Source organism: Grammomys surdaster, unplaced genomic scaffold (genome assembly GCF_004785775.1).
Source record: "Grammomys surdaster isolate TR1022 unplaced genomic scaffold, NIH_TR_1.0 133, whole genome shotgun sequence".
Classification (NCBI taxonomy): domain Eukaryota; kingdom Metazoa; phylum Chordata; class Mammalia; order Rodentia; family Muridae; genus Grammomys; species Grammomys surdaster.
Genome location: NW_021604591.1, coordinates 3832295 through 3856264, shown reverse-complemented (window position 1 = coordinate 3856264; position 23970 = coordinate 3832295). Strand labels below are relative to the sequence as shown.

General features: G+C 52.7%; 4 protein-coding genes across 10 annotated transcripts; 2 read left to right on the top strand and 2 right to left on the bottom strand.

Annotated features, from left to right (window-relative positions):
* Positions 1–201: 201 nt before the first annotated feature.
* Htra2 (HtrA serine peptidase 2) lies at positions 202–3552 on the bottom strand. The gene is made up of 8 exons (XM_028762273.1): positions 2916–3552; positions 2607–2811; positions 2324–2518; positions 2036–2068; positions 1708–1813; positions 1490–1559; positions 642–737; positions 202–552 (listed from the first exon to the last, which is right to left on the bottom strand). Exons 1-8 carry the CDS (start codon positions 3419–3421, stop codon positions 387–389), a joined length of 1377 nt encoding a protein of 458 aa, XP_028618106.1. The 5' UTR covers positions 3422–3552; the 3' UTR covers positions 202–386.
* Aup1 (AUP1 lipid droplet regulating VLDL assembly factor) lies at positions 3511–6653 on the top strand. Of its 3 annotated transcripts, none has more exons than XR_003710696.1 (12): positions 3511–3804; positions 3883–4020; positions 4104–4254; positions 4468–4652; positions 4878–4950; positions 5046–5119; positions 5350–5416; positions 5518–5620; positions 5736–5852; positions 5948–6063; positions 6187–6367; positions 6469–6653. XR_003710696.1 is itself a non-coding variant. In XM_028762274.1 (12 exons), exons 1-12 carry the CDS (start codon positions 3668–3670, stop codon positions 6503–6505), a joined length of 1317 nt encoding a protein of 438 aa, XP_028618107.1. In that variant the 5' UTR covers positions 3511–3667; the 3' UTR covers positions 6506–6653. The 3 variants fall into 3 exon arrangements, 2 of the variants coding, with proteins under 2 accessions (XP_028618107.1, XP_028618108.1); XM_028762274.1 differs by having other exon boundaries at positions 6249–6367; XM_028762275.1 differs by having other exon boundaries at positions 3705–3804; positions 5350–5443; positions 6249–6367.
* Positions 6654–6767: 114 nt separating this feature from the next.
* Positions 6768–15655, top strand: Dqx1 (DEAQ-box RNA dependent ATPase 1). Of its 5 annotated transcripts, XM_028762269.1 has the most exons (13): positions 6768–7102; positions 7195–7264; positions 7461–7706; positions 7922–8115; positions 8440–8827; positions 9138–9371; positions 9461–9560; positions 9659–9817; positions 9897–10088; positions 13405–13524; positions 13650–13840; positions 14733–14923; positions 15054–15571. In XM_028762269.1, exons 3-13 carry the CDS (start codon positions 7479–7481, stop codon positions 15220–15222), a joined length of 2166 nt encoding a protein of 721 aa, XP_028618102.1. In that variant the 5' UTR covers positions 6768–7102; positions 7195–7264; positions 7461–7478; the 3' UTR covers positions 15223–15571. The 5 variants fall into 5 exon arrangements, with proteins under 5 accessions (XP_028618102.1, XP_028618105.1, XP_028618103.1 ...); XM_028762272.1 differs by lacking the exon at positions 7195–7264 and having other exon boundaries at positions 15066–15655; XM_028762270.1 differs by lacking the exon at positions 7195–7264.
* Positions 15656–16764: 1109 nt separating this feature from the next.
* Tlx2 (T cell leukemia homeobox 2) lies at positions 16765–18719 on the bottom strand. The gene is made up of 3 exons (XM_028762495.1): positions 18107–18719; positions 17477–17714; positions 16765–17397 (listed from the first exon to the last, which is right to left on the bottom strand). The coding sequence occupies exons 1-3, from the start codon at positions 18504–18506 to the stop codon at positions 17181–17183; spliced, it is 855 nt and encodes a 284-aa protein (XP_028618328.1). The 5' UTR covers positions 18507–18719; the 3' UTR covers positions 16765–17180.
* Positions 18720–23970: the final 5251 nt, after the last annotated feature.

Below are 23970 nucleotides of genomic sequence, written 5' to 3'. Positions count from 1 at the left end.
CCCCACTTTTTTCTTTTTTTTTTTTTTTTTTTGGTTTTTCTAGACAGGGTTTCTCTGTATAGCCCTGGCTGTCCTGGAACTCACTCTGTAGACCAGGCTGGCCTCGAACTCAGAAATCCGCCTGCCTCTGCCTCCCAAGTGCTGGGATTAAAGGCGTGCGCCACCACTGCCCGGCCCAGCCCCCCACTTTTGACTGTAACATGTTGCTAGGTATAATTTTATTTTATATAAAATGTGTTCTTCAGAGCCCAGGACTGGTGCAGTGGTTAGAGGAACCTGCCCTCCATAGGTCCATTGACTCCTCCTCTACCCACATGCACTCAGAGCCTAGGCTAAGAAAGCAGGGAGGAGATCAGAGCAAGAGCTTCAAACGCTCACTAGTCCAGTCATTCTGTGACCTCGGGGGTCACGTATAAGGTCAGTGTTTCTGACCCACGCCGGATCCGCACTGCCAGCTGTGATTGGGTTCGAACAGCCTCGTAAACATCTTCAGCATTTTGTACCAACTTCTCCCCAATAGCCAAGATCACATCACCAGGCCGCAGACCAGCCCTGTGGAGGATGGACAGGGCAAAGAAGGAGTAGGCAGAGGGTAAGGGTACACTATCCCACCCCACCCCACAGAGCAGGCTCCCCATCACCTGTGTGCAGGGGAGCCCAGGATAACTTTATGAATGAGGACACCGTGCTGAACATCAGGGAAGCTTGGCTCTCGGAGCTGTAGTTCAGTAAGGATGCTGAAAGGACAGACACTGTTAGCTCCACACATGCCCTCTCCATCTTAACCGTTCACTTTCTGCCTTCTAGTGCTTAGGAAGTGGTATATACACATAAAAGATAGCTAATTTCAAAAGATACATGGTGTTGATCAACTTCACTTCTGTCATCCTGAAATTCTACGATAAGGAAGGGGTAGAACTTAAGCTGAGCCTAGAAGGGTGGGTCCTACAACCTTATGAAATAAGGTTTTAAGACATAGAAGTGGGGCTGGGTGGTGGTGGCGCACGCCTTTAATCCCAGCACGTGGGAGGCAGAGGCAGGCGGATTTCTGAGTTCAAGGCCAGCCTGGTCTACAGAGTGAGTTCCAGGCCAGCCAGGGCTACACAGAGAAACCCTGTCTCAAAAAACCAAAAAAAAACAAAAAACAAAAAACAAAACAAAAAACAAAAAAAACCCATAGAAGTGGAAAATCAAAGTAGTTCCTAAGAAATGACAAGCTGTCTAGAAGGATAACTAGAGCTGGGTGGACATGGTCTTCAGTGCTAGGTCAACAGAGGCTTTACATCACAGCAGTAACAGGATGCACTCAATCTACTGAAGGGGCCAGACACAGTAGGATGGGAAAGTTATGATGAAAGGGAACAGCTCTTGTGACAGCAGACAACAGCTTATCTTAGATAAAGACAGACATGAAAGCAAAACTCAAGAAGAGAGTAGGGGTGTGTGTGTGCACTTTATGTATACATGTATATCATGACCCCTAACATACCTGGGAGTCAGAGTCAGCATCATCACTCCAATGTAGCGGCGCTGGGACCCACTGCTTCCAAACCAGGAATCTGTAAAAAAACAAGTGAGCCCACCCAGCTATACTCTTTCCCTTACCTCCTACCAGTAGACCCCTGTACACCAAGTCCCAGTGAATGCCCCTCCCCTAGGTCCCATCCCCATTTTAAAGGAACCCCTTTCCCTGTAAGACAGGCTCACTTTTCTTTTCCCCGCGATGCAGAAACTCCCTAAGGCGATCAGAAGGGATGGCAAAGGAGATTCCAGCTGTCACCTTCATGGTGTTCACTCCAATCACCTCCCCATCCTGCAGGGACACAGCCCCCTGTCCCCTAGCCCACACAGATGGCAGAGGATGGGGGCACCTGAACAAGTGTAGCAAGGATTTGGGGGCAGGGGTCTGTCTGTCTGGATACCAGGAGAGGAACAAGAGACTAGACACTTAGCTAAAACTCCCTGAGTCAGAGGAAAACCCACACTTCCCACACTGACCTGGGGCATGGATTCTTAGAAGAACATGTGCACTCACCAGGTTAACCAGGGGACCACCAGAATTTCCAAACTGTGAGATAAAATGAAAGAAAACATCAAAGAGATCTGGAACCCCATACCTCTGGGAATTTTAAGACTGGGTGCATACAAAGGGTGTAGGGAAATTCTTCTAATTCCATTCCTAGCACATGAACTAGAGTGGCTGCATTTTGCAGCCCGACCTCTGATACAGGCCCAGTCACCACGAGTCAATTGGTGCTCATACCCGACAGCTGTTCTCCCCAATTCCAACCTAGCGCCTAATTTCCCTCATATCAGGACGCACATCAATAGCTGCATCGGTCTGAATGTATTCCACGTTGTTTTGAGGGAGTCCCAGGTCCCTGGCTGGGCGCTGAGCAGAGCTGACAATGCCAGATGTGATCGTGTTCTGCAGTGCGAAGGGACTTCCCATGGCAACAACAAACTCCCCTTGCCGGACATCAGCAGAGCGGCCGAGGGGCAGTGTGGGAAGAGGCTCCTTAAGGGAAATGAGTACACCAAACTTGTCATTTTAAGAAGGGAGCAAGTAAACAGCTGCCATCAGATCTGGCCTACTCCATCCCCACCTTGGTTTGAATCCTCAATGTGGCAATGTCTGCTACAGGATCCACAGCTGTGACCATGGCCTCATAAGTGTCTCCGCTAGGCAGTCTCACTCGCACTCGGCGCCGATCAGCCACCACATGGGCGTTGGTAACGATGAGCCCATCTGAAGCCACCACAAATCCTGAACCGTTTGAGATGGGTACTTCACGGCCAGAGAAAGGGTGCCTGGGATGGGGAAACCACCGATTACACTGCAGCTTCCACCCCATCCTGCTCAATTGCCTTTACGGCAGTTGGTTTCAACACCTCCCGGTCAACTTCACCATTACCGGTCTAAGATCTCGATATAGACCACAGCAGGGGCTGTCTTCTCCACCACATCTGCGATGAAATTGTACTGGCTCCGGGGAGAGGTGGGTGGCGGAGCAGGAACAGCAGCCAGCACCGTGGAAGGACCCCGCCCCCAACCCCACAACAACAGCATAACTGCACCCCCTGCGCCCACCGCCACCGCCAGCCATCCGCGCCGACTGCTTCCTGGACTCCTGCATGCCTCCTGGTTACTGGAGTCTGGAGTACCCACAGTCAGTCGTGCCCAGAGATCCGGGGTCCCAGACGTCAGATTTGCCCGCGGTGCAAGGACCCCCACAGGCACCCGGGCCCGGAGACTGGGGGTCCCACAAGTCATCCGGGCCTGAGGGTCAGGAGTTCCTGATGTCAGCAGAGCCCGGAGGTCAGGGGCTAAAAGGGGGGCCCTTCTCCAGAAGATGCCCCCCAAAGCCCGCCATGCCCGAAGGCTCCAGTTTGCACCCCGCCCCGCCTTCAGCGCAGCCATCAGCTCCGCCTCGGCACCCCTCGCCCGCCCTACTGAGAGGCGGTCCTCTAGAGCCCTGCAAGCGGTCTAAGCAAGGCATGCCGGTATCCGTTCAGTGCATGCCGGGAAATGTAGTTCCTTCAGAACGCTCTAAAGCGTACACATGCTCACACACAAACACACATAGTCCCCCCCGGCCGCAAGGCATGCTGGGAACGCTACCCCTTCCGGGGCGCCTCCGGGCCTCGGGTTCTGGCGTCCCTGCTGATGCCCAAAGACTCCGCCTTCCCAGGAGCCCCCGCGGCCCTGCGAAGATGGCGGCGACAGCGGCCCCGCTTTCCTGAAGCGGCAGCGATGGAACCTCCCCCAGCTCCGGGGCCGGAGCGGCTCTTTGACTCGCACCGGTAAGCGCTGCGGAGGGAAGAGACCGGTCAGCGCGTCCTGTCGGCTTCGGCGCCTGATCGCGTCGCCTCTCGCCACAGGCTCCCGAGTGACGGCTTCCTGCTGCTCGCGCTACTGCTCTACGCGCCGGTCGGCCTCTGCCTCCTGGTTCTGCGACTCTTCCTTGGGCTCCACGTCTTCCTGGTCAGCTGTGCTCTGCCTGACAGCGTCCTCCGCAGGTGCGGACTGCGGCGCCCGGGGAGCATCTAGGCTGGGCCTGGCTCAAGACCGCACAGTCACGGCCGCCTGTGTGTGTCCCCAGGTTCGTGGTACGAACCATGTGTGCGGTACTGGGGCTCGTGGCCCGGCAGGAGGACTCCGGACTCCGGGATCACCGCGTCAGGGTCCTTATTTCCAACCATGTAACACCTTTTGACCACAACATAGTCAACCTACTCACCACCTGTAGCACCGTGAGTGGGGGGCGAGGCCGAGAGCGCCACCGGGTGGCTCCCTAGGCCCAAACTCAAGACTCACCTTTACACATTGGGGTTCTCTTGGGGAATACCGAGCCTTCCCCCCAGTCCCATAAACGCCACCCCACCTGTTACCTTTTTCTCTTTCTTTTTGTCTTTTTCTTTTTGACATTTCCTTCCATTCTTCTCGCTTTTTCTCCCTACTCTCAGCCTCTACTCAATAGTCCCCCCAGCTTTGTGTGTTGGTCTCGGGGCTTCATGGAGATGGATAGGCGGGTAGAGTTGGTGGAGTCACTCAAGAAATTCTGTGCTTCCACGAGGCTTCCACCCACACCTTTGCTGCTCTTCCCGGAGGAAGAGGCTACCAATGGCCGAGAAGGGCTCCTGCGTTTCAGGTGGGTAAACGCAGGTATCTGGCTCGAGTTGAGTGGGTTGCCAAGCTCCTGGGTGAGCCTGCGCTAGTTCGTTTCCTGTTTGCCCGCTTTTAGCCCTGCTGTCGGAATTCTTTATTCCTTGGTTATCTGCTTGTATAGTTGGACAGTTTACTAGTATAAGTCAGGTATAAGTAGTTGGCTGGGCTAGGCTGAACTCCCATACTACTATCTCTCTCTCTCTCTTAGTTCGTGGCCATTTTCTATCCAGGATGTGGTACAACCTCTTATCCTGCAAGTTCAGAGACCCCTGGTCTCTGTGGTGAGTGCACATTGGACATAGAATACTCTTGGGTTTGGAAGGGAAGTTTCCCACTTGTGGCCCTGGCTTAGGCCTCACTTCATGCCTCCCCTCAGACGGTGTCAGATGCCTCCTGGGTCTCAGAACTGCTGTGGTCACTTTTCGTCCCTTTCACGGTGTATCAAGTAAGGTACTAACTGTCCTCAGTTTTTGGTGGCTGGGAAGATGCTCACCTCAAGGTCAAGGAAGTAGTGACCACTACCCTGTCTGCCTGTGGTTTGTTAGTGTCAAAGTTCTAACACAGAAGCAACACTTATCTTTCATCTCCCTATTCTCCCCACTACTGTTCCAAAACCAACCGGCAAGGGCAAAGCCCTTAGCCCTAGGCGCCTTAACAGGGCAGGGCTCTGGTTTTTGTAGGTGGCTTCATCCCATTCATCGACAGCTGGGGGAAGAGAATGAGGAGTTTGCGCTCCGAGTACAACAGGTGGCAGTGAACATGGGCATGGTGGAGGTGGGGTCCCTCTCCAGGGGAGAAGGGGAAGAAAGCCTAAGAGGCTACAGCTATAACCTTCCAATTTTCCCTAGCTGGTGGCCAAAGAATTGGGCCAGGTAGGGACACGGCTCACTCCAGCAGACAAAGCAGAACACATGAAGCGACAGAGACACCCCAGATTACGGCCCCAGTCAGGTGTGTGGTCTGTGCACAAAGATGTTTGTTCTACGTGGTGGTTTTACTTCCTTACTTATGCTTGTCTGTCTTTCTTAGTAATCCACTCACCTAATTTTTTTTTTCTTTTAAACAGTGCAGTCTTCTTTTCCTTCTCCTCCCAGCCCTTCTGATGTGCACTTGACCACTCTCGCTCAAAGAGTCAAGGAGGTTTTGCCCCATGTGCCATTGAATGTCATCCAGAGAGACCTGGGTATGGGAAAGGGTAGCTTCCCAGAATGGCAGACACAGGGAAATGGGTGTCGACAGAGAAGGGTCCAGGAATGGACACTGTTCCTCTCTTCCCAGCCAGGACTGGGTGTGTAGACTTGACCATCACAAATCTGCTTGAGGGGGCTGTGGCTTTCATGCCTGAAGATGTCACTGAGGGATCTCAGTCCCTGCCCGCAGCCTCTGCCCCAAAGGTGAGACACAGGAGTAGTCGTGGCCAAGACTTGAGGGCAGGTTGGGGCAGTCTCTGTGCTCCCTTTCCCTGGCTTCTCTTTCTGATGTTGAGAGCCTAGCACAGTGCCTCTCTTACAAAGTAGGCGTTCGATGGGTGTTTAATGATGATGACTTCGCAAGCCCTCTGACATTGTGATCACCTCAGTTCCCCAGCTCTGGCCTGGTGACCCCTCAGCCCACAGCCCTAACATTTGCCAAGTCTTCCTGGGCCCGTCAGGAGAGCCTGCAGGAGCGCAAGCAGGCACTGTATGAATATGCAAGAAGGTGAGAAGGTTAGAGGACAGTGTTTAGGAAGGAGCAAGTTGGAAAAGGGCCAGTGAAGCTGCTATGACAAAGCCTATACACTCTCTCCCCATGTCCCACAGGAGATTCAGAGAGAGACAGGCCCAGGAGGCTGAATGAGCCCAAAGGAACAGGATGGTACCCAGAGCCGCAGGACGGAGACTGGGGGCAGCCCTCACCCAGCTAACAACAGGCCGGATGAGTGGGTGGTAAAAAGGGAGGGATGGGGCTCCCCCAATCTCACATTAAATTCAGGGTTTTCACTCAAGGTCTCTGTTGCCTCTCTGGGTTTCAAATGCCCCTTGAGCAGGTTTCTTTTCCTGGGTTGCAGAATACAATGTGGGTGAGGATGGTCAAATGGAACTGTGGAAATGATACTAAACTGAAGACAAAACAACTGGATCCCAGCTCAGTTATATTTGGATGCTGTCACTTCAAAACTACAGTTCCCAGAATGCATTTCATGAATACCGACCGGTGTGTCATAAAAAGCTCAGTCATACAAGCTTAGTATGGTAGCAGTTCCTAGCTAAGTTAACCAAGGTGGAGCAAAAGGCCCCTCCCCCAAAAAAATCAAGCTCTGGGATTGGAGTTTGAGCTCAGCCTCCGGATGGAACCGGAATTTACCTTTGTACTCCAGGCAGGCCTGGGTTGGAGGTGCCTGGCTGGGTGTATCCAGAACTGGCTGCCATCCTGACGTCTCAGAGCTGCTGGCAGGTTTGAATCCAGGATCACTAATGGCCCTGCTTACTGTCCCCTTCTCTGTGTCTCCAGATTTCTTACTTTTCCCCCTCGGGCCCTTCCCACAGATGACTATGCTTCTGTAACTCCTGCTGCCCACATGGGCCCCTGTGCTAGTCACAGATCTTCACTACCCAGGTACAAACAGGGTAAAAGTCCACTTGTGATGTCCCCTTAGAAACACCCAGCACAATTTCCTGGCAAGCGAATACTGCTGGGAAGGATGGACCCCAGGCATTATCCTCTGTGGGTTGAGGTTGGGGATCGAGCTGAGATGGGAATTGGGTACCAGTCAGCAGATCTAAGGCCTTACTGGCTGCCCTGCTTTTCGTAGGTTCTGTGAATAGCCGCCATGGCCTCTGGGCTGGCAGAAGAGTCTGAACCAAGTCCTGGGGCGTCTGAGCTGGCTGTGAACCCCTTTGATGGGCTCCCCTTCTCTTCCTGCTACTATGAGCTGCTTGAGCAGCGTAGAGCCTTGCCCATCTGGGCTGCTCGTTTCCTGTTCTTGGAGCATTTGGAGAGTAGCCCCACTGGAGTGGTGCTAGTGTCTGGGGACCCCGGCTCTGGCAAGAGCACCCAGGTGGAGGAAGATTCTGGGAGTGGACAAAGGGCAGGGTTAAATGTACTTTTTCAGGGGTAAAGGAAAGGGGATGTGGGAGAGGTAAGAAAGGGAAGGTAGATTAGGCTGACCCCACTGGGTAAGGTTCAGGGATCCCAGTTCAGCTGGCCATAGTTCCTACAGCACTTCTCTCTGATGGCCTCCAATCCTGACAAATTCCCTCTCCCTACCCCCAGATTCCTCAATGGTGTGCAGAGTTTGCGCTGGCCAGAGGATTCCAAACAGGACAGGTTACAGTTACTCAGCCCTACCCTCTGGCAGCCATGAGCCTGGCTTCAAGGGTGGCTGATGAGATGGACCTGACCCTGGGTCACGAGATTGGATACAGCATTCCTCAGGAGGACTGCACTGGGCCCAACACCATGCTCAGGTGGGCCATTTGCAGTCTGACCTGAGCTTAATTCCACTTACTGAGTGGAAACAAACTCAATAGTCTAGCAATTCCCCATACCCTCAGCTTAACCTGCCTTTGAGTCGTGATACAAACCTCGCCCCTACCACCACAACAAGATACAGGATATAGTGTATGAACCAAATGCCCTCAACAGAGATGTGGGGTCCCACTTAGTGGTCCACAGGCTTAGGATATCTTTCTGACCTTCAGTATCAAAATCTAGGCACCTTGGGGGAAATACCTGGATGTAGATCTGGTCCGTGTCCACACTGACTCCCTGCCCACTACCAATGCCAACAGGTTTTGCTGGGACAGGCTATTTCTGCAGGAAGTAGCCTCAACCCGGGGCCCTGGAGCCTGGAGTGTGCTGATACTGGATGAGGCTCAGGAGCGGTCAGTGGCCTCAGATTTACTACAGGGGCTCCTGCGAGATGCCAGACTGAAAAACCTCCCTGGAGATCCCAGAGTGGTTGTAATTACTGACCCAGCGCTTGAACCAAAATTCCAGGCTTTCTGGGGCAATTCTCCTATTGTGCGTGTACCCAGGGAGCCTGGCGGAAATCCCATCCTTGCCTACAAGGACACTGTCCCTACTGACCTAGTGGAAGCTGCCTGCCAAGCTGTGCTTGAGCTGTGTCAGTGGGAAGAGGCACCAGGAGATGTGCTGGTGTATCTGCCCAGTGAGGAGGTAAACAAAGTAGATTATGGGAAGCATTCCTATGCTGCCTTCCCGTCCCAGAGGCCACACATCTTAGACTTTGCTAAAGTCTTCCCGGGGCGGGGGATCAAGGACTTCAGAATAAAAAAATTTGCAGCCCACCTTTAAAATTTCTTATGCAGAGCTTTGTGTACAGCGAACTAAAATTATAATGTGCCCAACTTTAGAAGTATGTCTGTTTTCTCAGATAAAAGGCCTTAGTTTTCATCAGTTTGTCCAAAAGGTTTGTGCTCTCCCAAGAAAGGTAAGAACTGCCCTAATGCCCCACCCCTCTCCTCAGGAAATTTCTCTGTGCTGTGAATCCTTGTCCAGGGAGATGGGGATGTTGGCTGTCCCAGGACCTACTCCAAGGGTGCTACCCCTTCACCCCGGCTGTGGTCAAGCCATCCAGACTGTGTATGAAGACACAGGTGTGAGTGTCCGGAAGATTGTGGTCACTCATTGGCTGGCAGATTTCTCCTTCTCCCTCCCTTCCATCCGACATGTCATTGATTCAGGACTGGAACTTCGCAGTGTGAGTGAGAAAAATGAAGGGGAATAGACCCTTAGATAAAAGTGAACCACTCTGATCTGTCTTGGTCTTGTTTGGGGGCTGGATGACAGGTTTACAATCCTCGGATCCGAGCAGAATCCCAGGTGTTGAGACCAATTAGCAAGTGTCAGGCAGAGGCAAGACTGCTGCGGGCAAGGGGGTTCCCACCAGGTAAGAGCCTTTGCCCTCAGACCTACAAAAGAAAAAAAAAAAAAAACACCTTACACAAGCTCTGAGAAATCTACTTCCCCAGACCTTTCCCCTTTCAGGATCCTGCCTCCGCCTGTACTCTAAGTCCATCCTAGAACTAGAGGCTCCCCCACTGCCCCACCCCAAAGTGTGTGAAGAGAATCTGAGCTCCCTGGTGTTGCTACTAATGAGGAAACAGATTGCAGAGCCAGGGGAGTGCCGCTTCCTGGACCGGCCTGGTGAGCCCCACCCTGACCCAGTGCTGCCTGTGACATGAAGATCAGAGCCTGTGATGGCTAAGGCCTGTGTCTTTACCAGCACCAGAAGCACTGATGCAGGCCCTGGAAGACTTAGACTACCTGGCTGCACTGGATGATGGTGGGGGCCTGTCAGACCTCGGAATCATCCTGTCGGAGTTCCCCCTGCCCCCAGAGCTGGCCAAGGCCCTGCTGGCCTCCTGCGAGTTTAACTGTGTAGACGAGATGCTCACTCTGGCTGCCATGCTCACTGGTACATTCTAGTTTTAATCTACCTCACTTGTTAGTCAGGACTTTGGGGGTTTTGCTTTGCTGAAAATTTTTACCCAGAGCCTCCTGTCTGTCAGGCTGCTGCTCAGCCCTGCACTGGGGTGAAGCTGGAATCACTGGTTCTTACAGCTGTGTCAGCCTTCCCACCCCCTCACAGCACATAGGGAACCAAGTGTCTACCCATCTCTTCTTAACACCGTCCACTAGAGCCTTTACCTCTAATGCTTCTTTCTTCTCAGTGTCCAGAATCTCACCCACATTGACTAGATCCACTCACCTGTCCTCACCGACTCCCGCTTTCAGCCCTGCAATGTAACCCCTATCCCAGTCTCACCCGCCACATTCCAGCTTCAGGACCATGGCCCCCTGCAGTGACAGTTCATTAGTGAGGGTCCAGATACTCCAACATTTGTTCATAACCTTGTGACACAAGAATGTTCACCACTTTTGTGTGTGTGTGTGTGTGTGTGTGTGTGTGTGTAAGTACCTGTGCATGGATGTGCTCTGAAGCACAGGAGGATGTCAGGTGTCCTGTTCCTTCACCCTCTTATTCCCCTGAGGCCAAATCTGTTCCTGAATCCGAAGCTACGCTGATATCTCAAGCCCGAGTGATTCCCCGGTCTCCAGTTATAAGGTTATAGGTGTGTGTGGCCACGTCAGGTGGCATTTTCATGGATACCCACAATTTTAACTCAGGTCTTCATACTTGTGTGAAAAGTGTTCCTAACCTCCCTGGCCATCACCCTTCTCTTTGAGACAGGATCTTGCTATGTAGCCCATGCTGGCCTTGAACTTGAGATCTTTGTGGCTCAGTCTCAGACATTGGGATTATAGGTGCCTAGCGGCCTGTAGTTTCCATCCCACCTCTATGGATCCTACCTCTATGCTGTTCTGTCCTCATCTCTTCCCTGGGACTCTTGTCCTCTTTTCCATTGTAAATTCCGCCCAAGGTTATAACATTTGACCTGAGTGTCTTCTCATTCCCAGAATTCTGAGCAAGTCCATCATCCACAGCACAGTTCACAGCGCTGCTTCTATACTTGAAATTTCCAGATTATACTTTGCATCTCTCTTGCCAGTATGACTTTTTAAAAACTAGGCCCTCACTATGTAACCCTGACTGGTCTTGAACTCACAGAGATCTGCCTGCCTCAGCCTTCCAGTTCCTGGGGTTAAAGGCAAGTGCCACCACTCCTGGCTTCCCCCCCCCCGTATTATTCTTTTAGATCTTAGGAAGGAGGCTATGGAGAGGGGAGAAAGTGAGGACGGAGAGAAACAAGAGGGAGGAGAGACATCAACTCCTGAAGAGTATCCCCACACACAAGATTTATTTGTATGTATATGCCTGCACGTCTGTATGTACATCACGGCATGCAGTGTATGTGGAGGCCATAGGAGGGCCATATAGGTGCTGGGAACCAACCCTGGAACCTCTGCAGGGACAGCTAGTGCTCTTAACTGCTGAGCCATCTCCAGCTCTGTGGTCCTCTCTTTAAAAGTATCATTGTGCATGTACATGATGTATGATGTTTGGCAGCAGGGGTGTATCACAGTTCATGTGTGTGCTCAAGGACAAGACTGTAGAACTGGTTCTTTCCTTCCACCTATATGTGGGTTCTGGAGGTTGTACTAAAAGGCTAGGCTTATGCAGTGTGTGCTGAGCCATTGTGCGGGCTTCTGCCTCTTCTTTTCTTTTCTTTTCTCTTCTCTTTCTTTCTTTCTTTCTTTCTTTCTTTCTTTCTTTCTTTCTCCTTACCCCCTCTGCCCCCCCCTCCCCGACAGGGTTTTACTCTGTCATCCAGGCTGGCTTGGAATCCACCATATATCTATCTCATGGTAGTCTCAAACTTGTAGGAATCCTCCTGCCACAGCCTCCCAGGTAGTAGGATTACAGGGAAGTGCCACACAATTCCTGGCTTTCCTAGTAAATAGTTCTGCTATACTAATCCATAGTGCCTCAGCTGAGAACTCAACTCAAGCGTTCTATCCACCTGCCCTTCTATCCACTCCACCACAGTCCTCTCTGCTCTGAATCAGACAATCCCATCACCTCTCTCGTTCTCCTATCCTAATCTGTCGCCAGAGTTCCCTTCCCCACTCCTACATGTGTTTTTCAGTTTATGCTCTCGGCATGATCACAGCCAACACCAGTGTTGGGTACTCCCCTCTGCTCGTCCGGATTCCGTCCATGGTCTCCTAACCAGTCATATGGACCAACATTTGGACTCATAGTTTAACATTCTTCTTCGGCAGCTGTTCTCACCTTCTAGGCTGTGAAAACTCTTGTATCACACAGTCAGCCTCTTACCCTGAGTATGCAGATCACTCCAGCTTCCCTTGCCATTCTGCCACATGTCACCCATCCCATACAACATAGATGGCATCTAATGCCCCAAATAAGGCATTAGCCTCTGTTCTGTGCTTTTCCCAGAGCCTCAGATGGCCCCACAGTCCCTTCTCTATGCATACTTCTGACACTGACCTAAGGATTTCATGCTTTGCTCCCACTTCACTCTTGTCTCCACCACCAAAGCCTGGATCAGTTCACCTTCTCTGTGCCTTCAGAGTGCTTATTTGTTCACTTCCTTGTTGGACTCTCCCACCAGGCTTGTGTGTGTTGGAGGGAGGCGGCATGCATCAGTGTGCTTGCATGCAAAAGCTGGGGGAACAGGTTGTCTCTTCTGCTAAACTGATTGGACAGCAAGCTCCCAGGATCAGCCTGTCTCTGCCCACCAGATTACAGGCATAGGTAGCAGGCTAGGCTTTCTTATGTAGGTAGTGGGAATTCAAATCCAAGTCTTCATTCTTGTACAGCAAGTATCTACTGAGTCATATGCACAGCCTTTCTCTACGAGATTCTAATCTCCTTACGGGCAAAAACTATCTTTCATCTCCAGACATCAGTGTCTATGGGAGATGGGTTCCAGAATTGGATACCACAATCCACTTCAGTCTCCAGGATGTTGTAGAACTTGAATATAACCTGAGTGTATTCTCCTACATGCTTTGCATAACCTCCAGATTACTTACAGCACCTCATACGGTGTGTAAACATTATGTAAAAGCCCACCTATAGTATTTCGGAAAGACTAGAGAAGGATGATCTGCAAATTCCCTATAGATGCAGAGCCATGGATGGGGAGGACTGGCTGCCCTTGCCTCCAAGTATAATGAAGCGCCGAGCGCCTAGAATCTATTGTCTTTTAAATTAAGCTCCCAGAGGATTCCCCTCAGCATTCTGTGTGTGAGGTCACCCTGCCCTGTTCCTCCCAAACCACCTTCTTGTGTCCCGCCTCCAGCCGCTCCTGGGTTTACTCGGCCTCCGCTTTGTGCAGAAGAAGCTGCCTTGCGTCGGGCACTGGAACATGCAGATGGCGACCACAGCTCTCTGATCCAGGTCTATGAAGCCTTTGTACAAAGTAAGTGTTTCAGAATACCCAGTCAGCTGACAGACCTCTGTGTTCAGGAAGAGGAGGTCCTCTGCCCAAGGGTTGTGCTCTGTGCATCTGAAGGACTTAATGGCAGGTGTTCCCTCCTCCTCCAGGTGGAGCAGATGAAGCGTGGTGTCAGGCTCGGGGTCTAGCCTGGGAGGACTTGTGTCAAGCCCGCAAACTCCGAGCAGAGCTTGTGGACCTCATGCAGCGGATTGAGCTTCCCCTGTCCCAGCCAGCCTTTGGCTCTGAGCAGAATCGCAGAGACCTTCAGAAAGCACTGCTGTCAGGATACTTCCTCAAGGTTGGGGAGAGGGCTGAGCGGGATAGGTTTGCCAGGTGTGGTGGTACACATCTTTAATCCAGCACTCTCTCGAGGCAGGCAGAGCTCTTTAAGGTTGAGGCCAACGTGGTCTACATAGTAAGTTCTAGGGCAACTAGGGCTACATAATAAGATTCTGTCTCAATGGGGTGGAGGTAGGGATGGCTGGAGAGTTGCCTTAGCAGTTAAGAGCACTTACTGCTTTCTCAGAGAACCCAGGGAACCTGGGTCTGGATCCTAGCACCCATATGGTAGCTTACTACCGTTCTTAACTCCATTCAAGGGCAGGTCCATGTTGTACTAATTCATGCAGGCAAAACAGTCATACACATAAGATAAATAAATCATTTTTTTAATTTTAGAAAAAAAAAAGAATCAAAAGGCAGAGAGAAGGGGGCTAGGGGAAGAGCTGCATCGGTAAAACCCTTGCTTCTATTTCAAGGACAGACTTTGATCCCCAGAACCCTGGGTTCACTTGCAGTCCTAGCACTGGGCAGACAGAGACATGTGGGTCCCTGGGGCTCTCTAGCCAGCCTAGCCTAATGGCAGGTTCCAGGTTCTGACTCCAAAAAAAGCTGGATGGCACCTGAGGAACGACACCCAAGATTGACAGCTGAGGACTTTTCGGCTCTACAATACTCCGAACCCTTTCACAGCCCTTTCTTCTCTTCCCTTCTTTCTTTTTAAAGGCAACGATGGGGGGGGGGGGGTCTCCTGTCATCCAGGCTGGCTTCAGACTCATTACCTCAGGCTGGCCTCAAATTTATGCTCCTCTGGCTCCCAAACACTGGGATAACTGCCACGCCCAGCATTGGCCTTCTTTATTTTCTATGCCTCGTTACTTATTCCACCCATGTATTTGTGTTTCAATGAGGTGGCCCGAGATACGGACGGGACAGGAAATTATCTGCTTCTCACCCATAAACATGTAGCCCAGCTGTCTCCATACTGCAGCTACCGAAACCGCAGGACTCCAGCCCAGCCACCCACATGGGTGCTGTACCACAGCTTCTCCATATCTAAAGACAACTGCCTTTGCGTTGTCTCTGAGATTCAGCCTGAGATGTGAGTTTCCTGACCCTTACTCTTACTGGGCCCTTCTTCTCCCAGGGCCAGGGACCAGAGCTGGGGAGCTAGCCGTAGGAAGAGGGTTGGTGAACGTGTGAAGGGGAGGCACAGATGACTCCATCCTAAGTTTCTCCAACAGGCTGCTGGAGCTCGCCCCTCCATACTTCCTGAGTAACTTGCCCCCTAGTGAGAGCAGAGACCTCCTGAACCAGCTGAGAGAAGGAACAGCAGAGCCATCAGCAGTGACTGAAACTTCATCTCCCCAAGAGTATGGAGACAGCTGTGCTCTGCAGTGAGCTGCCTAAGAAATGGAGCCAGCCTCATCACATAGTGCCAAGGCCATCAGCCAGACTTAGAGACCCAAAGTGTAGGGCAAATAGACTCCTAGAACCCATGAGCCAAGAAACGTTAGGAGGGGAGGGAACAGAGAGCCGCGGTTCAGAACAAGGCAACCCTTTCCTTCTCTGTCCATAGGCAAGAGAGCAAATGCCGCTCGCTCCATCCACATGTTGCCCCACACAACCTTGTCTCCTTGGGTCTATAAAAGATTTTGGGGGGCTGGAGAGATGGCTCAGGGATTAAGTAAGAGCACTGACTGCTCTTCTAGAGGTCATGAGTTCAATTCCCAGCAACCACATGGTGGCTCACAATCATCTGTAATTGGATCCAATGCCCTCTTCTGGTGTGTCAGCGACCTTGTGCTCACATACATAAAATAAATAAATCTTTTTAAAAAATGATTTTTCTATGATGCCAAGTTTGATTTTTGGTTCTGCAGTGCCATGTACAACATCCATGAGTCAGAGATGGCACATAAGGAAAGAGGCCGACTTCTGCAGGGATCAAGTCTCTGTGCTGCCTGCTGTAGCTATCACTAGCACAGACCATGAGTGACCTGACTACCACAGGTCTCTGTCCCTGTCACAGTGTTCCAGCCTCTGCCAGGAACAAGACAAGAACAGTAGCATGAGAGGAAATCCTCCTGTGGAGCCAGAAAGCTTTGCAACCATCCTCCCCTTCACAAAAAGCCTGTGGCCTCTGACTCACCTACAGTCTGCGGTCTCTAATTTTTCATAATATTTATTGTGTGTGTGGATGCACACCCATAACACATGTGCAGGAATCAGAGGACAAGTCATAGAAATTGGTTTTCTTCCACAAACTGGCTCCTAGGGATCAAACTGGGGCTGTCAGGATTACTGCACATGCGGACTCCAGGCTCCTAAGGTCTTTGCAGCGGAAGGATGCCATGCTTTTCTTCTTCCTGGCTGGGTACTTCCCGTCTGTCCTTAGTCTGTTCTAATTGCTGAATCCACCACCATCCTGCACATCCTAAGTGTGTTTGTGGAATACAGTGGAAAGAAAGGCTCAATCCATGTAACTCCTCAGAGTTCCCCTCCCACCCTCTGCCTCTGGAGATATTGGCCCGACCGTTCCATCTGTCTCTACCCCGTGATGTCAGTGAGATCCCCCAAAGGCAGGCATCAGGAATTTTTTCTCTCTAAATCTAACATTAGTTTTGCCTACTGTTAATCTTGCTCCGTTTCCCCTTCCTGGTCCACAGCACCACTGGCTTCCTGGCCGCCACATCTCCAGTCTTAAGGTCATCTTTGGTTCTTCTTAGGTTTGCCAGTCCCAAAGCATCTCTTGTTCACTCTGACACTGAAATCTCCACCAGCTCCCCATCTTGGTTCTCTGACCCTGCATGGTCCCAGAGTCAGGTTCTCTTCCTAGATTTTATCTTCTGAGTATATAAGTATCTATCTTACCTACAGCATAGGTGCATTAAAACTCTCAAGATGGAGGGCGGGCTCGCAGATTGGGTGAGATTGAGTCTAGAAGGAATCCTTAGTGATTGTTCTACAGATGAGGGATGAGGTCCCTGTCACAGTAGGCCACATTCTCTAGTGCCAGCGCCTCTTCCATTACCCCTCCCCCGCTGTCCTTGATGTCTGACTTCACACTAGCTCAGTGATCCCTTCCCAGCAGGACCTGAGCTCTGAGCTCACTCAGGGCAGAGTCACAGTGCCTTACAGGGTCCCTGCTTCATTCACAGTCCTGCAGGTTGCCCTTGCAACCCACATCTCAGCGGGTCTTTTAAAAAAAAAAATGCCATGAAGGGCGGAGTCAAAGTGCGGACCAGGGGCCACTGGTGGCCAAGGAGCCTCAGAGGACAGCCGCAGGCCTTCCGCTCCTCACGCTTCGCTGGCGGCACGGCACCCGGCCACGTTGGCGCTCGTCGAGCAGGAGTCGCTCACACCACCGAGGCGAGCCCGGACACCGAAGCCACCTTGTTGTCCTCGGCCCAGGGCTGCAGATTCTGCAGCGCAAAGAGCGACGAGTTGTGCAGGCAGAGCGGGTCCGGTGGCAGCGGTGGCCGCAGCGGCCGGGGCAGCGCGTCTTGCTGCAGGTGCAGCAGCAGGCGACCCGCGCGGTGCCGCTCGGCTTCGCGCTCCTCCGCCGTCTGGCGCCTGGGCGGGCGGATAGCCGGGGTCAGCGGGTGGCCCGGCCCTTCCCCGCCACTCGGCCCGCCCGCGCCCCGCACCTCACCGCCACTTGGTGCGTCGGTTCTGGAACCAAGTCTTGACCTGCGCGTCCGTCATGCGCAGGGCCTTGGCCAGCGCCGCCCTCTCTGCCGACGCCAGGTACTTCTGGCGCAGGAAGCGGCGCTCCAGCTCCAGCACCTGCGAGCGGGAAAAGGAGGTGCGCGGCTTCTTGCGCTTCGGGGGGGTCCGGTTTTGGTAGGGGTGGCCTATGCGACGTGTCCCAGAGAAGGGCGAGAGCGCAGCTATGGGACGGAAGAGCAGGGCAATGTTTGCGGGGTGGTCCGAGATAAAACTGAGAAGAGAGCCCTTAGTCCTTATAGGGGGAGGGGGTTCCCCCAACCACAGAATCCTCATTCAAGTAGGGGCTTAGGAAGAATCGGGGTCCTCCCAAACTTCACCCTGCCCCTCCTCGCGGTAGGCACCGTGGAGCCGCAGAAGCAGGGTGCATGCACCCGACGACAGCAGCTCTCTCCTTACTGCCTCTCTGCTGTGGGACCGAGAACTGTGGGGTCGGGGAGGGTCCACGGGGAGGAGCAGAGGGGAGAGATGAACCGGGTAATGGGGTTGGAGCAGAAAGCAGAGCCGAAGAAACGGGGTCGCGGGGGAAGGACACCGAGGGGTTGGGCAATCTCACCCGTGAGCCTGTCCTTTGCAAAGCGGCGGCCGCTGTCCATCCAGGGGAAGGTGAGTCCGGCTAGGCCCCCGGCGCCACCCAAACCAGAGGGTCCGGGCACAGCGGGGGCCGCACCCGAGGGCGGCGGCACAGGCAGCGGGCGGTGCGCGGGGACGCGGATCACGCCGCCGGGGCCCACTCCCGAGCCTCTAGGCAACGAGGCCAGCGAGCCGGCTGGAGCATAGCCCGAGGCTCCGTGGAATCCACTGGAGAACGCCGCACTGTCCCCGTGGCTCTGGCCCGCCTGCCCGGGACCCAGACCGCCCCCCGGGGGTTCGGGGCCGCTCAGGATCTGATCGATGCCGAAGCTGATGGGTTCGTGGTGCGGAAGGTGGTGCGGAGCCAACACCGCGGGCTCCATGGATCCAAGCCTGAGAGGCTGGATGACTGGAGAGGGTGTCTCTGACGGCTGCGGGAGCCCGGCGGCAAGCGCTCCGGGCAGCGGCTTCAGGGGCCCGCGGGGCTGGCCACGGCCATGCGCCGGGGCCCCCGGGACAGCAACATCCCTGTGTACCGGGCGCAGCCGCGCGTGTGCCCGTCCCTCCCCGGAGTCCGCTCAGGGACTCGCATCCCGAAGGAGCGCGGCGGGCGGGGGTCCCAGGAGCGCAGGTGGACGCTAGGTTGCCCAGGCCGCTGCCCGAGTCCGGTGTGGAGAGGGGTGGCCAGCTCAGGCAGGGGCAGTGACTCGGGTGGGCAGAGGGGGCAGAGGGAGGGCAGGGGCGGGGCCCCGCCGTTAAAGGGGAAGGGATGGCTGGATGTGCCTGGCGCAGGCAGAGGAGGGCGCGGGTGTCAGGAAGGCGCGGTGCGCGGGAGGGGCCGCTGACTCAGCTGGGATGCTCGCGCGCCCGCATCCTCATCGGCCTCCGCCTTCGGGCTGCCTCGCGGGTTCCTCGGCAGGGGCTTCTCTCCCCAGACCCCACTCTTCGCCTCCCGATGGGTGCCGCTGGCCAGTTTCTGGATTCGTTGTGGCCCCTACCCAAATGACCTCTAAGACCAAATCTCGTTGTGGCTACCTGGCTCTACAAGAAGCGGTTGGGGAACGGCGATCCGCGATCTGGAGTCCCAGGAAGAGGCCAGGTGTGGGAAGCAGAAGGTGGCAGGGCGCGTACGGTGGGCTCGGGCAGGAAACGAACATCTGAGCTTGGAGTCGTGGTACACGTCCTGGCTTTTTTCTGTGCCACTCCCCACCTTACTGGTCCTGACTGACCAGGAATTAGTAGCCTATTTCTTAGAATTTCGATTTTTTGAAATTGCTGTAAATCGGACCCGTATCTCAAACGGACTAACCCCGGCTTCCACCGCGGGATTCCACTTCTCTAATTCGCATCTTGGAAAGCTGTCCTCACACACTGTCCTCGCTTCTCTAAGGCGAAAGGGCTACACTGGGGACTCGCTGAGGCCTTGGGAGGCTCCGGGCTCCGCACCCTACAGACACTTTACCCCACCCAAGCATCAGAAAATGTGCCTGGAGCGTGCCAGCCAAGGAAAGTGGGGGAAGGCTGAAGCGGCTTGGTGACCTTGTGACCTCTGGGCGCGGACCCAGGAGCTGGGAGTATGTGACCTCCCGGTCCCTCCCCGGGATGGGACCCCTGCCGGGCGGGCCCCTAAGCCGAAGACACGCCCCTGCCGCCACCCTGCCCGGTGCAGGCCGCCATAATCGGGTTAGCTGGGCCGGAATTACATTACCTTCTCCAGCCCGCCCTGGCCCTGGGGGGGGCCCTGGCGCCTCCGAGCCGGTGAGACTGGGCCCAGGGAGGGGGGCAGAGGGTGGGCACGGAGGCACTGCTCAGCCTGCCTTGGACACATCCTGGCCAGAAGACCCCGCCCCGCTATGACAGGCCTAGACCCTCACCCCTACCCACCTCAGGGTTCAGCTCTACCCTACGGCTTTCCCGGCTTTCCCGCGTGAAGCGAAGTGCCTAGCAAGTATAAACCTCTTGGGACTAGTGTTCTAGTTGTTTCTCCAGGATCCTCCTGGGAGAGGTGCCCCTCCTTTCTCCCAGCAGATGGGCTGGCAGCCTGGCGCCTGGGGCAGGGTGAAGGGGTCTTTTCTCTCCTGGGAACCAGGGTATTTGGGCATCTGGACAAGAACATAAAAGTAAATAAAAGTAGGCCCCCCTCTCCAGTGTTCTCAGGAGCCTACAGGGTGGGAGTGGAGGTGGAGACAGATAGTGGTTAGGGGCTCAGGAGGACATTAATACAGTGCAGGAGACCTCTCCCACCTTGGCCTGCATCTGTCTTCAGCTGGTCCTTCCACTTTCCTGGTCACAGGCAGGAGAGGAGACAAACTGGCAATGGTGCTTTTTATACCCCCTAGAGAACACTTTCATTTCCCCTCCCTTTGAAGAGCCCTCCCCACCCCACCCCACCTCGCTCTGAGCATTAGGGGGGAAGGCCATATGGAACTTGAAGCCCCAAGCCAAGCTCGAAGTACACCACCGGATGGGAGCCTAGGACCCTGGCTTGCAGCTGAGCTAGGAGGGTGAGCTTCATGGGGGAAGGTAACTGTCTCTCACCAAATTGAATAAATCCTTTTGAACTCGTCAAAGAATGAATCAGTGAATGAGACACAGGCAGTTGGTGAAGACCTGGATGATTGTCACCCTTGAGGTCTGTGCAGGTGACATTCTCCCATTGATGACCTTTTGAGGAGAATGGCCACAAAGGGCAGCTGTGCTCACAAATCTGGGAGTTAATGAGAAAACTGTCTAGTACCTGGCTGTAAGGATGGAGGATACCACATTTTGTCAGCCACAGACCCACCAAGAGTCTCTTCCTGCCTCCATTTCTTCTTGAATGGTTCCTGCTAGTTCAGGTTGAAGATGGGGCTTCTGGGTAAGTGCTTCCTCCTGCCTTATCTTATGTGTTTGTGACTCACACCTTCAAGTGTTTTCTTTTCCTTCCTTTCTCCCCCACCCCCTTTTTAATGTTTGGGGTTGTGTAACCCAAGCTGGTCTTAAATTCTCCACCCTCCTGCCTCTTCTGTCCTCCTGGACACTGGGCTTCCAGGCCTGCACTGCCTTGTACGGTCACCTCAGAGTCCTTGAGTTCTTAAAGCTCCACCTCAGCTCCTTCCTTCCCCAGCTTCCCAGTGTTGTTCTTCAAGATGGCCCCAACTCTTATGTCACCATCCCTGTCATGAGCTTAGTCCTTCCTACTCCCTGCTAGCTCAGAATCCCCTCATCTGGACCAAGTCTTTGCCTGACTTCTTAAGCGAAGATTTCATTTCTTCTTTCCTTTGTTCTATCCATGGCTACTGCCTCCATTTCCTCCCGCTCAGCAGTTCTTGTTTTAACCCAGTGGAGAGTGATTTTCCCACACCACAGCTACCACCGATCACTTTTTTCTGAGGGTGAAGGTAGGGGTGAGGGTGTCTTACTATGTAGTCCTGGCTGGCCTGGAACTCATTCTGTAAGCCAGCTGGCCTTAAACTCACAGGGATCAACCTGCCTCTCCCTGTTGAGTGTTCAACGATGCACGGCAACCCATTATTTCTTGAATTTTCTTTCCTTTTTCAAATTTAAAATTACATTTATTTTTAGTGTAGTTTGCATGTGTGTGTATGGGCGTGTGTGTATGCTCGTGTGTGTGTGTGTGTGTATGTGTGTGTGCACGGGCACGCACCCATGTGTGCATTCGTGTGTGCCTGTGTGTACCACTGTTTGAATGTGGAGCTCTCCTCCCATCATGTGGGTCCCAGAGATCAAATTCAGTTCATCAGATTGATAGCAAGCACCTCCACCTGCTGGATCACCTCCCGGGCTCTTAAGATGCCTTTTCCTTTGGCTTCTATTTGTTTTTCTTTTTCTTTGGGGCCCTGGGAATTGACAATAGCGCCTCAAGCACGCTAGGCAAGTGCCCTCCCACCGAGCTACATCCTTCGGTAACTTTGAGTTTTGTAACATAGGCTTACATTGTTACTGCTTCTAGCCTTCCTCCACTGGCTTTGCTTTCTTCTGGAGAATTCAAGCATGCCTCAGAGCTCTCTCTGACTGTAGCTTTTCTGCACCTCTTCAGGTTTCATCTGTTCTTACACGCACCCTGACAGCAGTGGCACCTGACATTTGAGTGTCATCTCTCCAGTCGCACTTCTGCTCTAGCCTTCTGACCCACTCCACCTGGCTTTCTTGAAGCCCCTCTAAGTCCAACAGGCTGGAGGGAATGCTCACTTCTCATTCATCCGCTCAGGACGACTAGTCAGGTCCTGGCCACTTCCTTCTACCATGCTTTCCTTTAAAGTTTAAAATGCAAAGAAAATAGCCGGGCGGTGGTGGCACATACCTTTAATCCCAGCATTTAGGAGGCAGAGGCAGGCGGATTTCTGAGTTAGAGGCCAGCCTGGTCTACAGAGTGAGTTCCAGGACAGCCAGGGCTATACAGAGAAACCCTGTCTCAAAAAAATATACATATACATATACATATACATATACAGCCAGGCAGTGGTGGCACACGCCTTTTAATCCCACCACTCAGGAGGAGGCAGGGGCAGATGGATCTCTATGAGTTTGACACCAGCCTAATCTAAAGAGCAAGTTACAGGACAGCCAGAGCTACACAGAGAAACCCTGTCTCAAAAATAAATAGATAGACAGATATATAGATGATAGATAGAATAATAGATGGATAGATGGATGGATGGATGAATAGATAGATAGATAGATAGATAATGGCTATATGATAGATAAAGTTTAAAAAGCAGCCACTGACTTCTCTTCAGCCTACTTCTTTGCTAGTCTTCTGTAGCTCAGGTCTTGAATTCACTATGTAGTCATGGCTGGCTTTGAACTCTGATCTTCCTGCAACTCCTAGGTGCTAGGATTACAGATGTGTGACATTTCCACTTACTGCCCTTCATTCCCATTGCTAAGTCCTTAATTTAAGCTGCCATTGTTACCTACATTCTTTTATTTGTTCATTTAGTACATTTTATTTTTTTGTTTTTTTTGAGACAGGGTTTCTCTGTGTAGTCCTGGCTGTCCTGGAACTCACTCTGTAGACCAGGCTGGCCTTGAACTCAGAAATCCGCCTGTCTCTGCCTCCCAAGGGCTGGGATTAAAGGCATGCACCACTACCGCCAGGCTTAAATATATTTTTGTTTTGTTTTGTTTTGTTTTTGTTTTTTGTTTTTCGAGACAGGGTTTCTCTGTATAGTCTTGGCTGTCCTGGAACTCACTCTGTAGACCAGGCTGGACTCGAACTCAGAAATCCACCTGTCTCTGCCTCCCAAGTGCTGGGATTAAAGGCGTGCGCCACCACTGCCCGTCTCGTTTAGTACATTTTAAAAAGATTTCTTTAAATTTTATGTCCATGTGTGTTTGTCTGCTTGAGTTTACATGCACTACATGTGTGCAAGACCCCTTAGAGGACAGGAGCTCCCCTGAAGCCCGAGTTACAGGCAGTTGTGAGCCACTTGTCCAACATGGGTGCTGGGAACCGAACTCCTATCCTCTGAAAGAGCCATGAGTGCTCTTCACTGTTGAACTGTCTCTCCAGCCTCCATCCACGATATTTTCACTGTGTGCTCAGATCTGGAGATAGAGATATGGACAGCACATTCTAGTATAAAAGGCAGATGAAAAACTAGAAAAAATATTAGAAACAAATGCTAAAATATCTATATAATATATGAAGAGATAGAATACACACAGACATGCATCCTATAAGTCTAACTACCTTAGGAGGCTGAGGCAGGAGGCTCACAAGTTTGAAGCCAGGTGGAAGAACACTGAGTTTCAAAAAAAAAAAAGAAAGAAAGCTCAGTCAATAAAGTGCTGGCTATACAGATGTGAGGATCTGCTGTGCAGATGTGAGGATCTGCTGTGCAG

Coding starts and splice junctions, on each gene's coding strand:
- Tlx2 (XM_028762495.1), bottom strand. CDS start 18,506: ATGGAGCCCGCGGTGTTGGCTCCGCACCACCTTCCGCACCACGAACCC. Junction 17,715..18,106: donor TGCAAAGGACAGGCTCACGG/GTGAGATTGCCC, acceptor TCCGTCCCATAG/CTGCGCTCTCGCCCTTCTCT. Junction 17,398..17,476: donor AACCGACGCACCAAGTGGCG/GTGAGGTGCGGG, acceptor CCGCCCGCCCAG/GCGCCAGACGGCGGAGGAGC.
- Aup1 (XM_028762274.1), top strand. CDS start 3,668: ATGCCCAAAGACTCCGCCTTCCCAGGAGCCCCCGCGGCCCTGCGAAGA. Junction 4,021..4,103: donor CCTGACAGCGTCCTCCGCAG/GTGCGGACTGCG, acceptor GTGTGTCCCCAG/GTTCGTGGTACGAACCATGT. Junction 5,621..5,735: donor CAGATTACGGCCCCAGTCAG/GTGTGTGGTCTG, acceptor TCTTTTAAACAG/TGCAGTCTTCTTTTCCTTCT.
- Dqx1 (XM_028762270.1), top strand. CDS start 7,479: ATGGCCTCTGGGCTGGCAGAAGAGTCTGAACCAAGTCCTGGGGCGTCT. Junction 10,089..13,404: donor TCTGGCTGCCATGCTCACTG/GTACATTCTAGT, acceptor TCCCGCCTCCAG/CCGCTCCTGGGTTTACTCGG. Junction 13,841..14,732: donor TGTCAGGATACTTCCTCAAG/GTTGGGGAGAGG, acceptor TGTTTCAATGAG/GTGGCCCGAGATACGGACGG.
- Htra2 (XM_028762273.1), bottom strand. CDS start 3,421: ATGGCTGCGCTGAAGGCGGGGCGGGGTGCAAACTGGAGCCTTCGGGCA. Junction 2,812..2,915: donor TATATCGAGATCTTAGACCG/GTAATGGTGAAG, acceptor TCCCCATCCCAG/GCACCCTTTCTCTGGCCGTG. Junction 553..641: donor CTGGGCTCCCCTGCACACAG/GTGATGGGGAGC, acceptor CATCCTCCACAG/GGCTGGTCTGCGGCCTGGTG.